The sequence below is a fragment of the Oryctolagus cuniculus genome, chromosome 11, assembly GCF_964237555.1.
Source record: "Oryctolagus cuniculus chromosome 11, mOryCun1.1, whole genome shotgun sequence".
NCBI classification, from domain to species: Eukaryota; Metazoa; Chordata; class Mammalia; order Lagomorpha; family Leporidae; genus Oryctolagus; species Oryctolagus cuniculus.
The window spans coordinates 15991289-16006838 of record NC_091442.1 but is presented as its reverse complement, the minus strand read 5'-3'; the positions used below and the strand labels follow the sequence as shown (position 1 = coordinate 16006838).

General features: G+C 47.8%; 1 protein-coding gene across 12 annotated transcripts in view; it reads right to left on the bottom strand.

Annotated features, from left to right (window-relative positions):
• Positions 1 to 15550, bottom strand: part of PTPRT (protein tyrosine phosphatase receptor type T) — a 1128555-nt gene that overhangs the window by 808373 nt on the left and 304632 nt on the right. For all 12 annotated transcript variants that reach the window (XM_070051826.1, XM_051846098.2, XM_070051827.1 and 9 more), the window contains exon 2: positions 7867 to 7992. In XM_070051826.1, coding sequence (XP_069907927.1) covers positions 7867 to 7992 — 126 coding nt within the window. The remainder of the gene's footprint in view (positions 1 to 7866; positions 7993 to 15550) is intronic.

Here is a 15550-nt window from a genome sequence, read left to right as displayed (position 1 = left end):
GCAACAGTGTTGAAATGGAAAGCTATGAAGCCTTCAGAAAACACGCCTTTGAGAAATATTGAATGACATGGGAAAACTTTTTAAAAAGCATTAAATAGAGAAATAGATATTTATGTGAGTCTGTGTGCACATATGACTTCCATTTTGTTCTTTATAGTTATCTCTATTGTGCATATTCTCTACGAGGAATATGCATTATTTACGCCATCATAAACCATGACTTCAAATAGAAATAATTGTTATTATTTGCTTGGTTGATGACAATACCATGTATACAGTATGTGCAAACATCTCTGGCCTGGCTCCCCTAACATATAAAACTCACATGATTTTGGACTAGTCACTTCCTTTCTCAGAGACTCAGCAGTGGCTTTGCTATTTATTGCTTGTTGAATTCTTTATTTAGTGGAGGGTTATGCTTGTGATTATAAAATACAATCAAAGAATGTCACTGTAAAAATCAAAAGAAAAAGGAGGAGGAGGAGGGTGGCTGGTAAGGATCCTTACACTCTTAAACCTGTATCTATGAAATACATCAAAACTGTTTGTAGAGTAAAAAAGTTTAAAAATAAAGAAAGAAACAGTGATACCACTGAACGTACAGGGTGGTGGCACACTGGGTGAAAGGCTGTACCAGGAAGATGCCCAACCCAGTGACCTGAACACAGTCAACACCAGTCCCCTGCAGGGCTGGGGAAGACTTTTTCTGCCCAGGGCCACTGGAGTATTTAAAACATCATTTGTGAGCCTTACAAAAGCACCAACTTAACAATTAGCCTGCTCTGGATTCACTGAATTTTGAATGCCCCCTGTGGTTGCCTCAGCAGGGCCAGACCAAAGGATTCTGGGGGCTAAATATGCCCCATGGGCCTAGCGGCCCCCAGCCCTGCCTTAGACAAAAGCAAGCACTGCAGAACTCCCAGAGCTCCTGTGTGAGTTTTCTCATGGGAAAGGGATCTGGGAAGATGGGGCAGGAGGGAGGTCAGGGTCATGATGTGCGGTTGACCTGGTTTTCAATTCCTGTGGTTACCATAGGAAATCACCACAAGCCAGGTGGTTTAAGACAACAGCAATGGCTGGCGCCGCAGCTCACTAGGCTAATCCTCTGCCTTGCGGCGCTGGCACACCGGGTTCTAGTCCCGGTCTGGCTCCGGATTCTGTCCCAGTTGCCCCTTTTCCAGGCCAGCTCTCTGCTGTGGCCAGGGAGTGCAGTGGAGGATGGCCCAGGTCCTTGGGCCCTGCACCCCATGGGAGACCAGGAGAAGCACCTGGCTCCTGCCATCGGATCAGCGCAGTGCGCCAGCTGCAGCGCGCCGGCCACGGCGGCCATTGGAGGGTGAACCAAAAGCAAAGGAAGACCTTTCTCTCTGTCTCTCTCACTGTCCACTCTGCCTGTCAAAAAATTAAAATAAAATAAAGTAAAATAGACAACAGCAACACGCTTTCACAGCAGTGGAGGCCAGGGATCCACAATGAAGGTGTTGGCCGAGCCCTGTTCCCTTCAACATCTAGGAAAGAACCCGTCCCTGGCTGGGCCAGCTGTTGGGATGTACTAGCAATCCTGCCCCCGCCCTGCCCCCGCCGGCTTACAGACCCTGCACTCGGGTCTCTGGCTCCATCTGCACGTGGCCTCCTTTCCCCCATCTCTGTGTCTTTTTACCTCTAGCCGTTACTCTGAAGCAGGGAACAGAATGACCACCACCATCTCCTCTTAAATTGGTCCCGTATCTAAGGACCCCATCTGAAACTGAGGTCATGTTCACAGGCACCAGGGGTTAAGGCTTCAGCTTATCCTCTGAGGGGATACAACTCAATACACACAAGACCCCGTTCTCTTTCCAGAAACATCAACAGCTGGAGCAAGGCAGGAAGAGCAGCCAAGGCCCCAGGGGCATGAAGGGAAGCCCAGGACCACCCTGCAGTCCATGCCTGGTTCCATGTAGGCTGACCAGAGGAGGCATTGCCAATGGTGTACGTGCCTATGGGGATGCTCTCCAGGGACTTTCTCTGGTCTGGTCCCTTCACATCGGACGGCCAACCAGCTGCTGTGGGAGAAGCAGCTGCCCAAGGCAAGACTTTCTTCTCTCCCTCTTTGTTGCTGCAGAGCCTGCACCTGCTGGAGAGAGATGCTGCAGGTCTCAGGACGAGACCCAGAGGGCTGTGCCCTGGAGGTTCAGGAGCCGAGGGAAGCAGCTCTCCAACCTGGGAAGGGTGCAGGGGTGAGTCTGCTGGCCCCACACTGCTCCATGGTGGCACCGGAGGAGGGCAGCCCCAGAAGGGACGTTGGGTGGACGCTGGGTAGCTGGGCTCCCAGTGTGGGAAAGCAGCAGAACCACGTGACCCAAGGGACCACAGGGCACACAGCAGCGGGTTACCCAGAGGAAATCTCATCACCCTGCTACAGCTGTAGGCCCCAAGGGGAGGCGCCAGCTCAGTGGTGACCAAACTGAGTGCTTCACTCCCTGGGGGCTCAGGGTCAGATTCAAGTTGAGGTAAGGAAGAGAAATATATGTAATGTTTTCCTGTGCAGTTTGCTGTGCAGCCTGAGATCCAACCAAGCCCATTCCTGACACTTAAAATACTTAATGTCTCATGAGGAACAGAACACAACAGAGGGAGACCGCCCAAGCCCCAGTACTTCTGGCTTCAGCCCTTTTAAAAGGACACATGCAGCACTTCTGGTTCCCCGAGCCCCCAGGAGACTTCCTACTGAGCCTTGACTGGTCCTCAGTGGTGCTGGGGTGACACCCACACCAAGCATGAGGAAGGTAGGGCTAGGAACACATGGTATAGCCCCGTTAGCTCCATGGACAGGACAGAGCCCTGGACAGAGGGGGTGGACATTTCACTGTCCCAGTGAAGATGAGATGCAGGGAAAGAGGTCTCAATCCCCAGTGCTCAGGGCCGGCACCGTGGTGCAGCAGGTAAAGCTGCCACCTGTAGTGCTGGCATCCCATATGGGCGTCGGTTCGAGTCCTGGCTGCTCCACTTCCGATCCAGCTCTCTGCTATGGCCTAGAAAAGCAGTATAAGATGACCCAAGTCTTTGGGCCCTTGCACCCACATGGGAGACCCAGAAGAAGCTCCTGGTTCCTGGCTTCGGATCAGTTCCTGGCCATTGCAGCCATCTGGAGAGTAAACCAGTGGGTAGAACTCACTCTCTCTCTCTCTCTCTCTCTCTCTCTTTCTCTCTCTTTCTTTCTCCCTCTCTACCTCTCTATCTCTCCTTCTCTCTCTGTGTAACTCTGACTTCCAAATAAATAAATCTTTTAAAAAATGCTTAATGCTTGCCCCCCGTGGAGGGATGAGGAAGACTATGATGGGGTGTGTAGCCATCAATTCACAGAGCTGAGCTGCAGGAGATGCCCAAGACCTCAGGCAGCATTGCATTCTGGGTACCAGAAAGCCTCACAGGGCAGGTGGAGGCCCAGAGCAGCTTGCTGCTTAGAGACACCCCCTTGAGAGACAGCCTGGGAACTGCTGAGTTTGAAGGTGGGGCAAACTCCTATGGTGGATTTAGCCTTGGACCCAGGGACTGTATGAACCTGAAAAGAACACAGGGCAACTGGCACAGAGTCCTGCTCTGTGTGCAGTCCACACTCACACAGACCTCTCCCACTTCATTCTCACACTGGTCCCTATGTTAGCGATGAGAAACCCGAGGTTGAGGGATTGAGCACTCTGCATCGCTGAACCGTGGTGCAGGATTGGAATGAGCTGACATGTAAATATAATGACAAGAAAGACTTCAAAAACAAGGAAGAAGGTGAGGGGTCCCTCTGTAGGCAGATGAGGGGAGATGGCGGGAAGCAGTGTGCAAACTGAGGCCTGAAGAACAGGCCAAAATGAAACAAGGAGAAAACAGTTCCAAAGAGGGACCAGCACGTGGCAAGGTCCTGAGGCAGGATTGAATCTGAAATGAATAAGAGCTGGAAAATGAACAGTGTGTCTGAAGCATGTTGAGAGAGGAGATAAAAGGCTCACAGAAGATATGAGGTCATGCAAGTTCAGATTTTACCCTGCATGCCAGGCAAGGCTGCCAGAGGGGCGAAGTGACAAAATGACAAGGTCTGACTTAGACCAAGCCCAGCGCAGGGCTGGTCACGAGGAAGGGGATTGGCAAGAGGCCGTGGAACATGTGAATAAACAGACCCTCGCCAGGTCTGGCCTCGTGGAAGGAGAGGCAACACTTCGGCCTCTGCCCGTGACAGGACAGTTTCGCCTAATCTGAACTCATTTTCATGCCTTTCTGCCTAAGAAGCACAAAGAGCCACGGAAAGCCACAGGTGCATCACGACGGAATAATGTCAGTGATCATTATCAAACGGCTCTACTTAAAAAAGCTCAGAAGATTGTACTCGCATAATCCAGTAGTTACGAAATGACTCTGTGCCATAATGAGGGGCTGAGAAAATCCAGAAGCGAGAGTTGTGTTTGGGAAGAGAATGGGGCGTGGGGAAGGCAACAGTCTCATTGCATTTCCTGGGATGCTGAGTTGTGTTTGGGAAGAGAATGGGGCGTGGGGAAGGCAACAGTCTCATTGCATTTCCTGGGATGCTGAGTTGTGTTTGGGAAGAGAATGGGGCATGGGGGAGGCACAGTCTCATTCTGTTTCCTGGGATGCTGAGTTCCCCACCTGTGAGATGGGAAGGACAGGAGCAAGGACAAGAGCATGCCATCATACCCTGGTTTCCCTTACTTGAAAATAAGTGGCCATTTAGAAGCAGCAAGAAAGAGCTTTCACAATATGTATCATTCCCTTCTTGAGAAATGCCGGTAAAGAGCATTGGAATCCACCCGACAGAATGTGACTTAGTACACACCACGCACAGTGCACTGTGGTAGGTACTGCAGATGAAGTTGTAAACCAGATTGTCAGGGTCGGTCTTCACAAGGGACTCGTTATCTGAAGGGAAAAACATGCAACAAACACAGAGCAGGAGCTTGACGCCTGTTGTTGAGGAGAGGCACAGGGTGCAATGGGAACCGTTACAGAGACAGCTGGCTCAGCCTGAGACAGGAAGAGGAAGCACAAGAGGGAGTGGTGAGAAAGGAGCCAGGGGGAGTGCAGAGCTCAGGCAGGAGAGAGGCAGTACATCCCCGCGTCTAACAGAACTCAGCGGACATGAGCATGGGGGACACAGGTTCAGGGAGCATCAGCCATCAGTGGCCTTGGAGGCCATAGCAGGACTTTGGTCTTTTTTTTTAAGATTTATTTATTTGAAAGTCAGAGTTACACAGAAGAGAGAAGGGGGGGGGGGGGGAGTCTTCCATTCACTGGTTCAGTCCCCAGTTGGTCACAATGAAGCTAGGAGCCAGGAGCTTCCTCCAGGTCTTTCCATGCAGGTGCAGGGGCCCAAGGACTTGGGCCATCTTTTACTGCTTTCCCAGGCCATAGCAGAGAGCTGGATTGGAAGTGCAGCAGCCAAGAATTGAACCAGCGCCCATATGGGATGCTGGCACTACAGATGGTGGTTTTACCCACTACGTCACAGTTCCAGCCCCGAGGACTTTAGTTTTCTTTCTCAGAGCAACAGGAAGCCTTAGAAGGACTCTTACACAGAATCTAGGGAGAGGCAAGGAAGTGAAGAGGTTGCAGGAACAGGCCAATATTCTAAAATAATCTGTTTTCTGAGTGGAGGATGGGCTAAGGTCCAGAGAGTAAGATCAACAGCAAGTTAGAGAGTACCACCCAGAGAGCACCAGTGATGGTCTGAACCAGGGCACTGGCAGTGGGAGGACTCGAGACGCTCTCAGGAGGTAGGAGGTGAAACGGCAGAACAAGGTGACTAAACAGAAAAGGGGATAAGAGGGCCGGCGCCGTGGCTCAATAGGCTAATCCTCCACCTTGCGGCGCCGGCACACCGGGTTCTAGTCCCGGTCGGGGCGCCGGATTCTGTCCCGGTTGCCCCTCTTCCAGGCCAGCTCTCTGCTATGGCCAGGGAGTGCAGTGGAGGATGGCCCAGGTGCTTGGGCCCTGCACCCCATGGGAGACCAGGAAAAGCACCTGGATCCTGGCTCCTGCCATCGGATCAGCGCGGTGCGCCGGCTGCAGCGGCGGCCATTGGAGGGTGAACCAACGGCAAGGGAAGACCTTTCTCTCTCTGTCTCTCTCTCTCACTGTCCACTCTGCCTGTCAAAAAAAAAAGAAAAGGGGATAAGAAAGAGCAAAGAGAGGAGGACGACCCCTGGGGCTCTGTGTAAGTGCCAGAGTGGATGACTTGGCCTATTCTGTGACAAGGCTCACTGTGAAATGCATCACCAAGAGTTCAGTTCTGGAGATGTTAAGTCTGGAGAACCTCTAAGATCCTGTAGGGTGTCCGGTGGGCTAAAGTTCAGCCAAATAAGTACACACACACACACACACACATACACACATGTGTGCACTCACATGCATATACACACTAGAAGATCTATAGTCACTCAGCTCACATCCAACACGGTCATTCAGGGCAGAGTAGATGTGTTCTGCTGAAACACGAGTGTCTTGGACTCTTGGACTCCATACAGGATGGGTGAGTCCATCATCTACACCAGGACACTTCTGAGAGTAAAGCCAGCATCATTAAAAGAGGTTAATGGACCAGCAGACATGGAAGCTGTCCCATGCTGCCTTACTGCAGGGCACATGGAGCTGTTCAAGGCCATCCTCACGGAAAGATCTGCTAGATTTTCAATGTTCAGTGCTGTACCACAGCACAACTTTGTTATACCTAATCCTTATATCAACGCTCAGGAGGACCTTACACAATGTATACCCTTGAAGTCTCTAGGACCATCCAGTGGACGCCCGTTTTGACACCAAAGTCAAAGTCAGCGAGAACACATCCTCACTTCTCTGACTCTTGTTAGGGGCACCCTGAAAAACTCTTTCCCCAGAGAAAGCCATGAAGACAGCAGCAATGAGTTGTGTAGGCCTGAGGTCCATAAGAGATGTCTAGGCTGGAGGTACAAGGTTGGTATCACCAGCATATGGGTACCATAAACCATAGAGTTATTGAGGCCATCCATGGCAACAGTAGACAGTAAGCCTGAAGAACTCCAACACTTAATGTCCAATGGTCTGATAAAAGACTGAGAAAGAGCACTGGGAAGGGTTGGTAGAAACGTTAATGGTGAGTGGGGTAGAGGGAGCCCTTGGTCAGGCAGGACACATGGGTGAGAACAGCCTCCCTTCTCCAACAACCAACAGTCTTTACACCTGCTCCAGGGGACACAATAACCCGAGATGTGATCTGATCTGTGACAGAGTTCCAGTCTTTCCTGGCCTATATCACCAAGTAGGCCTCTTCAAGATTCACCCTGCTCAAGCACACTCCACGCCACTTGTGTGCTCCTCCAAGCACCTCCTCTGGAAGACATCAGGTGTACCTCTCACAGCTCTGCCTTGCACAAGCATCCGTCGAGAATTTCTAATAGGACTTCAGTGAAGGCTAAGACTAAGGCTGCTATTCAGGACGTGAGGGTATTAACTTTATGAGTCATACCCAGATGTGGAAGTTTCCCTACATATAAATAACCTGTGTCCATGTGGACTGGAAGAAAATGAATGACCTCATTCTTCAGAAGCTCTTTCTTCCCTAAAATCCCACCACCATCAGATCAACCCCGCAAGCAAAACCCAGTAATGTCCAACTTGTAGCTAAAGCTTGGAATCACAAATATCAAAGAAATCCTTAAGGTCTATGAATCCAGGTGACTCGTGACTCCTACCACACCATGAAATCTTGTCTGAATACTTCTGAGGATGGGGCGCTCACTAATCCAATTCATTCCCACACAGTTCCATCTGTAAGGAACTTCTTCCCCTGAGTCATACTGAAAGCTAAGCATCCCCATCACAGTCCCAAACATGATGGCCACATACCTGTGGGCACTGCTGGGTCCAGCATAGGCTTCTCCCACGTGTTAATCTGCTCCCAGGTGAACCCATTGGTCCCCAGGGCCACGCTATAACCACAGTTGCTGTAGTGCTCATCAAAGGAACAGCCGCCTGCAGACAAAAGAGATATGGGTAAATACATCCCGTGTCTCAGCTTTGCTTCGTTACCCCTGTCTCATTGGCTCTTCATTTACAGCTTTGAATTGTAAACTCTGGAGAAGATTCAACAACAACAACAGAAAAGAAGCAAGCAAATTGGATTTTTATATTTGCTTTGGCGCACTCAGGACAGGTGCCGGCGTCTGTAGGTCCCCCTATTTTAAAAACTTAATAAGGCTAGTTACATTGATTTCAATCTTCCTTCCTCGGAAAGTAAACAGCCGCATCCCCTTGCAAGTAGGAAGAATGAATTCCAGGGCACGCCTCCGTAATTGCTTCCAGCCACATGGAGGGACACTGCGAGGCAGCAGAGAGAGCACCAGGCAAAAGCAGACCCACAAAGCTGTGCGGCATGGGGCCAGGTGCTCCACGCCTCTGTGCCTCAGTCTCCTCCCCTGTGCCTCAGAGGGAGACAGCCGCCTTCTGGAATCGCCGTGAGGATGAAGTGAAGTAACTATGAAAAGCCAAGTGTTCTCAATGTACACCTTCTTCCCTATAAAAGCAGTCTGGAAACCATTTTTCACAAATTTGTAAGGAATGAGAAAGTCATGCACCTGTTGACAGTGCTTAAAGCCCCTCCCTTTAATGCTCTGTCACCCATTATTCAATAGTAAGTCACGTCCATTTGTTTTTTTTTTTTTTAAAGAAATCCACTTTTAAATAATTTTTATTCATTTGATAAAGCAAAGAGAGAGACAGAGTTCCCCTTCCCTGGCTCACTCCCCCAAACTCCCATAAGAGCCCCTGAGTGGGGCCGAAACTGGGAACCAGGAACTCAATCTGAGTCTCCCGTACGGGTAGCAGGGACCCAACTACTTCCACTCTCACTTGTTGCCTCCCAGCGGGACATCAGCAGGAGGCTGGAACTTAGAACGGAGCCAGGCTGGAATGCAGGCACTCCGATACAGGCTGCAAGCATCGCAAGTGCCACTCGGCAGAACACTCACCCCCTTGTGTCCATTTGATTCGGACAAAGATTCACTGTGCACCTGCTATGGGCTCCAAGTCCCCTTCAAGGTGACAGTGAGAGAGAGAAGAAAAGCTCCAGTTAGGAACTGCTGATCTCTCCAGAGAACAGCAATCCACTACATTCTGGATGGTCAAGGGGAAGAAAAGGCAGAGAATTGTAAGGGCTTTAAGGGATGGAACATCTCCAAGGGCAGAAAGCAGAGGGACAGCACTCAGGGATGCACAAAGGCAGGGGGCAGCACTGGGCCTGAGATCTACAGCAGCCCCCTGGCCAGGCTGCTAGGCCCTGGTTTCATGCTCCCCAGTCCATCTTTCCCACTGGCCTCTTCTTATCTCCTAGAAGCTCACAGACCTCGTCACGACTCTCCCACCTCCTTTAAACACCGCAAGTTCCTGGTCACACAGAGAATCATGTTTGCAAGAGACTGGATGTTTGCCTGGGGTGGGGTTTTAGTTGCCTCTTTTATTTTTAAAGAAACTATTTCAAATAATACAGCAAAGCATGAAGAAGAGTTGTGAGTACACACAGCTTTGATGATTTTCTTCATATTTGCTTCACAGATAAATATATACAGGAGATCATTAGGCAACGTGGGATTCATGACAATGATCATGAAGTGAGGACAGTAGGGGATATTATTATGCAGGGGAAATGATTCATTGAAGACAACAAGTATATATCCAATTGCCAATAATATAGCATGCACACATTTTTATGTGTGTATATATACGATATATGTGTGTATATATACATACATACATATATGTGTGTATATATACATATACTTCCACATAGGAGAAAAGATACATGGAATTTGTCTTTCTGTGTCTGGCTTGTTTCACTCAGCATAATGATCTCCAGTTCCACCCTTTTTTTTTTTTTTTTTTTTTTTTTTTTTCGTAAAGGTCAGGATCTCATTCTGCTTTATGGCTGAGAAATATTCCATCACATGTACATATACCACATTTTCTTTACCCTGTCATCAGTTGATGGACATCTAGTTTGATTGCATATCTTCACTATGTGAATTGGGCTGTGATAACCATGGGAGTTCAGCTTTCCCTTTCACATGCTGGCTTCATTTGCTTTGGATATATTCCCAGCACTGGGAGAGCTGGGTCATGTGGTACATCTATTTTTAGTTTTTTGAGGAATGTCCATACTGTTTGCCATATTAATCTGCATTCCTACCAACAGAGAATTAGGTTTCCCTTTTCTCTGCATGCTTGCCAGCATTTATTACTTTCTGACTTTTGGAAAATAGCCATTCTAACTGGAATGAAATGATACCTCATTGTAGTTTTCTAATTTGCATTTCTATAATGGCTAGCAATACTGAGCATTTTTTCATGTGTCCATTGGTCACTTGTATTTCTTCTTTTGAAAAATGTCTATTCAACTATTTCCCATTTCTTAACCGGATTGTTTGCTTTGTTGGTGTTGGATTTCTTGACCTCCTTATATAATATGAATATTAACCCTTTATCAACTGCATAGTTTGCAAACATTTTCTGCCATTATGTCAATTGTCTCTTCACTCTAATTGTTTCCTTAGCCATACACCCATTTCTTAGTTTGATGTAGTCCTATTTGTGTACTTTTGTCTTTACTGCCTGTTCTTTTGGTGTCTTAACCAAAAATTCATTGTCCATGCCAATGTCTTAGAGTGTTTCTCCTACGTTTTCCTCTATGAGTTTGACAGTTTGCATGTTACATTTAGACCCTGGATTCATTTTAGGTTGATTTTTTTTATAGGGTGTAAAGTAGGGATCTTGCTTCTGCATTGGGGAAATTCAGTCTTGTCAACACCATTTACTGAAGAGTCTGCCCTTTCCCCTGGGAAGGTTTTTAGTACATCTGTCAAAGATAAGTTGGATTTAATTCTAGGGCTTCTACTGTTCCCCATTTTGTTCTCAAAAATTTATATTTAAATCCTAACCCCCAAGGTATTGGTACAAAGGGGTGAGGCTTAGGGCAGTGATTTGGACGTGGAATCCTCATGATTGGAGTTAATGTCATCAAAAAGACCCTTCCAGCACAGGAGGACACAAAGAAAATGCACTATCTACTTGTGCTAGAGGGTGAGCCCCCTCCCCCCATTGCAATGAACCTGTGATGCCTTGATCTTCGACTTCCCAGCCTCCAGAACTATGAGAGAGCCCTTCTGTTACAGCAGCCTAAGTGGGCTCAGACAAGGTCCAAACAGATTCTGCCCAATATACAGGAGCCATCCTGTGCTCCTGCCTGTGCCCACAGACCCTTGCAACGCTATACCAGCTCAGCCACAGCTGCAAAGGGACAAACCCCTTCTCTGTACCCAGACCTGGATAATGGGAGTGGAGGTTCTACTGACAGATGTGGTGGAGAACATGATCAAAACACCACCAAGAAAGCCTGAGATGTCAAAGTTTTCTTCACGTTCCTTTTTTTGCTGTATTTGGAAACCCGGAAGAGCTGGCCCTCACCAAGTGCTATGGACTAAATGTCTATGCCCCACCCAAATTCCTATCCTGAAACCTAATCTCCAATGCCGTGGCACTAGGAGGTGAGGCCAATAGGGTGCTTAGCTCATGGGGCTCCACTCTCAAGAATGGGATTAGCACCCTCTTGGAAGAGGCTCTAGGGAGCACGTTCATACTCTCTGGCGTCTGAGGACACACAGAAGGCACCACCTATGAGCAGTGGGTCCTCACCAGACTGCATCTGCAGGTGCCTTGATCTTGAACTTCTCAACCTTCAGGGCTGTAAGCGGTAAACTCCACTGTTGATGACTTTACTCCATCCAGGATATTTTGTTACAGCAGCCTGAAAGGACTCAGGGAGCATGGTTGGGCCTACTACCTGAGGGTGGGACCAGCCAAATGTTTAAAAAATCAACAAAGCAAAACACAAAAAAGAAGTGAATATTACAGCAGTATTGCTGCAAACAGAGTTTCGTCAAACTTCATTTTACAGTTTTGTCAAACAAATTGTTAAGAATGATATACCATCATAATTTTAAACATCTGTGATTATTTTAAAATTTACAGTATATGAATTAAATGATATCTCTTTATTTGATTACTGTTTATAGCCCTCGCCTATATTCCTGCTGAACTATGATCATTTTACTTTTTAATTGTTCAACTCTTTTTTTAAATATTTATTTTATTTATTTGATAGACAGATATACAGAGAGAGGTAGAGACAGAGAGAGAAGTCTTCCATCTGCTGATTAATTACCCAGATGGCCACAATGGCCGGAGCTGCGCCGATCCGAAGCCAGGAACAAGGAGCTTCCTCCAGGCCCCCAAAGTGGGTGCTGGGACCCAAGGACTTGGGCCATCTTCCACTGCTTTCCCAGGCCACAGCAGAGAGCTGGATCAGAAGAGGAGCAGCCAGGATTTGAACTGACGCCCACACAGGATGCTGGCGCTTCAGGCCAGGGCTTTAACCCGCTGCGCCAGAGCACCGGCCCCTCAACTCTTTATTTAGTGGATAATTAAGCCTTTGACTACAATGTAAATTAAAAATGTGTTATCTCTGGGACCAGTGTTGTGGTGCAGCAGGTTCAAGTCCCAGCTGCTCCACTTCCCATCTAGCTCTCTGCCCAATGCGTCTAAGAAAGCAGTGGAAGATGGCCTAAGAGCCTGGGCCCCTGCACCCACATGGGAAACCTGGATGAGGTTCCAGTCTCCTGGCTTTGGCCTGGCCCAGGCCATTGCCATCATTTGGGTAGTGAACCAGCTGACAGATCTCTCTGGATCTTTCCCTCCCTCACTCCCTTCCTCTGTATAAATCCACCTTTCAAATAAATAACCAAATTTTTAAAAATATATTATCTCAAAATTTTTTAGACATTAAAAAGTAAAACAGAAAAATAAAGAAAACAAAGAAAAATAGAGACAGAGAGTGGGAGTGGTTAAGAGTCTGTGTTAACAGAGTCAAAGTGCTTTGCACTATAAAATAGCAGAAACTGCAGGGGAGCAGGTCATGCAGACAGTTAAACAGGTAGTCAGAGGTCCAAAAAGTACAGTGAAAACCAGAAATCAACCGAAGGTGATGATCTTGAAAATGAAAAATTTCCTGGGATCTGTCTGTGTTCACTTACTCGTTCACTATTTCAACAACTATTTGAGCACTTGCTATGGACCAGGTACTAGGCACTGACTACCTGGTGGTTAATGGAAGACATGCCACAATGATTTAGTGAAGCAGACTGACAGTAAACAATCAAACTCATGAATAGTTCTGCATGTGAGCACGGGCTCAGCAGCTGTGTTTGGGAGTGGGTGAGAGGACGGCTGATCTGGAGTGGCCCAGGAAGCTCCTGACGGTGCACTGTTAACAGTCCCCTACCCTGTGCTGCAGTGCTCCCCCCTTGCACCTGACCTCTCAGTGATTGCTGGCTACATCCCACACCCATGAGTTACTCACTGACACTCTGAAGAACTGAATTAAGAAGGACAATGATCAGTGGAAACTGACAAAGGTTCACAAGCAAGGATCGAAGTCACAAAACACAGAGGAAAGCGTAGAAATGGGTAACGAGGGAGACTTCATCTCAGCCACACTGGAGAAAGACAACTCTCAAAAGGCAAGAAGGGAGGCAGTCAACCAGTCTCTACTAGATGATCTTCACAATGGCTGGGACTGTTGTAGCACATGGAAGTTTAATAAGTACCTGTTGAATGAATGAGCCAACGAATGCCAACGGGATGTTGGACAGAAACCAAGCTCTACTTGAGTAACAGAGCCATATTAGACAACCTGCCCTTCCAGACCCATACCTGTCACCTCTACCTTGCAAGCTTCTTCTTCCTTCCCCACAGTGCATATCTGAGAAATTCCAAATGTTCTTCCAAAAATCACTTCACTAACCCTTCATATCTGTCTCACATGTGAAAACACAACCCATTCCATTTCATGGACAGGAAAACAAAGTCAGCCAACAAATAAAAAAACCCAACAACAAATAACAAGAGCAGCAGCAGCCGTTCTAATTGATCTAAGGGGCCAACCTCCTTTGCTAGCGTTGCCTTCACCTGGAGTGCATCCTGTGGGAGTCAGATGAATCGGCCAATGCCATAACAACAGGTTCTGCTGTGCTGGAATTGGTAAGTAAGGGGAACCTGTGGCATTCATGCTCCTAGGAAGAGCTGACTGAGAATCCTAAGCGGAGTTCAGCCTCCAGAGATAAAGAAGGAAATGAGGTATGGCAAGTGTGGCCAAGACATGCCACTTGTATGTGGGCAGCAAACTGCCTTGTTCTTTTCTTCAGTGCACACAAGAATGCTACATCTCTAGGTCACCTTGCATCTAGGGAAGACCATGTGGCAAATCCTGGAAATGTGTCCAAAGTGACAGCTACCATTTGCAGAACTATTCAATAAAAAAGAATCTCTCACAAGCAATCCTTCTCACTGTCCCTTGCTGTGGGTGAGGAGTTGAGGAATGGTGACAACCAAGGAAGAAAGGAGTTTAGATCTGAGACACTCACTGGAGGAAAGCCACCCAGAGGGTCACCTGACCAGTAACACTGTATCAGCATGCAACATTTCAGGAGTCAATTAACAACTTCTCTTGTTCCACACCACCGAAATCTTTGCCCATCCTAATGGAAGAAGCATCTTACCTCAACAAGTGTTTACAAAAGAAATAAGTAAATCAGATTCAGAGGTCCAAGAAGTCAAGTTTCTTCCTTCATACCCATCCTCTCATTTATTCAAGAAACATTCAGCAATATCTTTGTTTTCTTATGTGTTCTGAGCAGAGGCACAGAATTCACAGACGTGATGCATAGCCTGAGTTCTCAAAGAGGAGGGACAGTCAAGCACACAAACATACACTCAAGATGGGATGCAAAAAAATTGTACAAATGCACTGGTGCTCGAGGAAGTTAATTGGCTAATGACTTCATTAAGCAAAGTATCTGCTTCCTTCTAGGGTCAGGAAGATCAGAGTCACAGTTCCAGGCATTCTGTGTTAGGGGTCCCAAGCAAGATCACATTAACAATTATCCCTTACCCACTGCACCGGCTGTCCCTCTATCCCCCTGTCTCTGGCCAAAGTCTCAGCTGGCTACTCCTGAGCTGAGAGCTGACAGGCGTTGGCCCTCAGATACTCCCTGGACCATCTTCCTGTCCCCACCTGCTGAGTTCCTGGTGGCCACTGCAATCTGAAGCCAGTGAGCAAATGTATTTCCTTTAGAACAGATTATTTGACACTGGGGTCCACAGCAACAGGCCTGGGACCCCAGAGACCTATGGAGGAGCTCACTTAGTGTGGAGTCATACGCAGCCCCACACTCTACCTTGAGCCACTCATTCTTAGGCTCTGCTGTCAGTTCTGTCCCACTCTGCCACAATTTGTTATCTCAACATCCCTCCTACAGAGTTCCCAGAAACAACCCTGCCCTGCACTTTATCAACCACACATAACTACATCCCAGCAGGATGCAAGATTCCTGACTTTTCCACCAAGCCCCTAGGCTCCCAGCAAAGCAGAAAGTACAGCCAGGAGAATGCAAGTACCCGGGGTGCTATGTGGAGAGCAAGAACT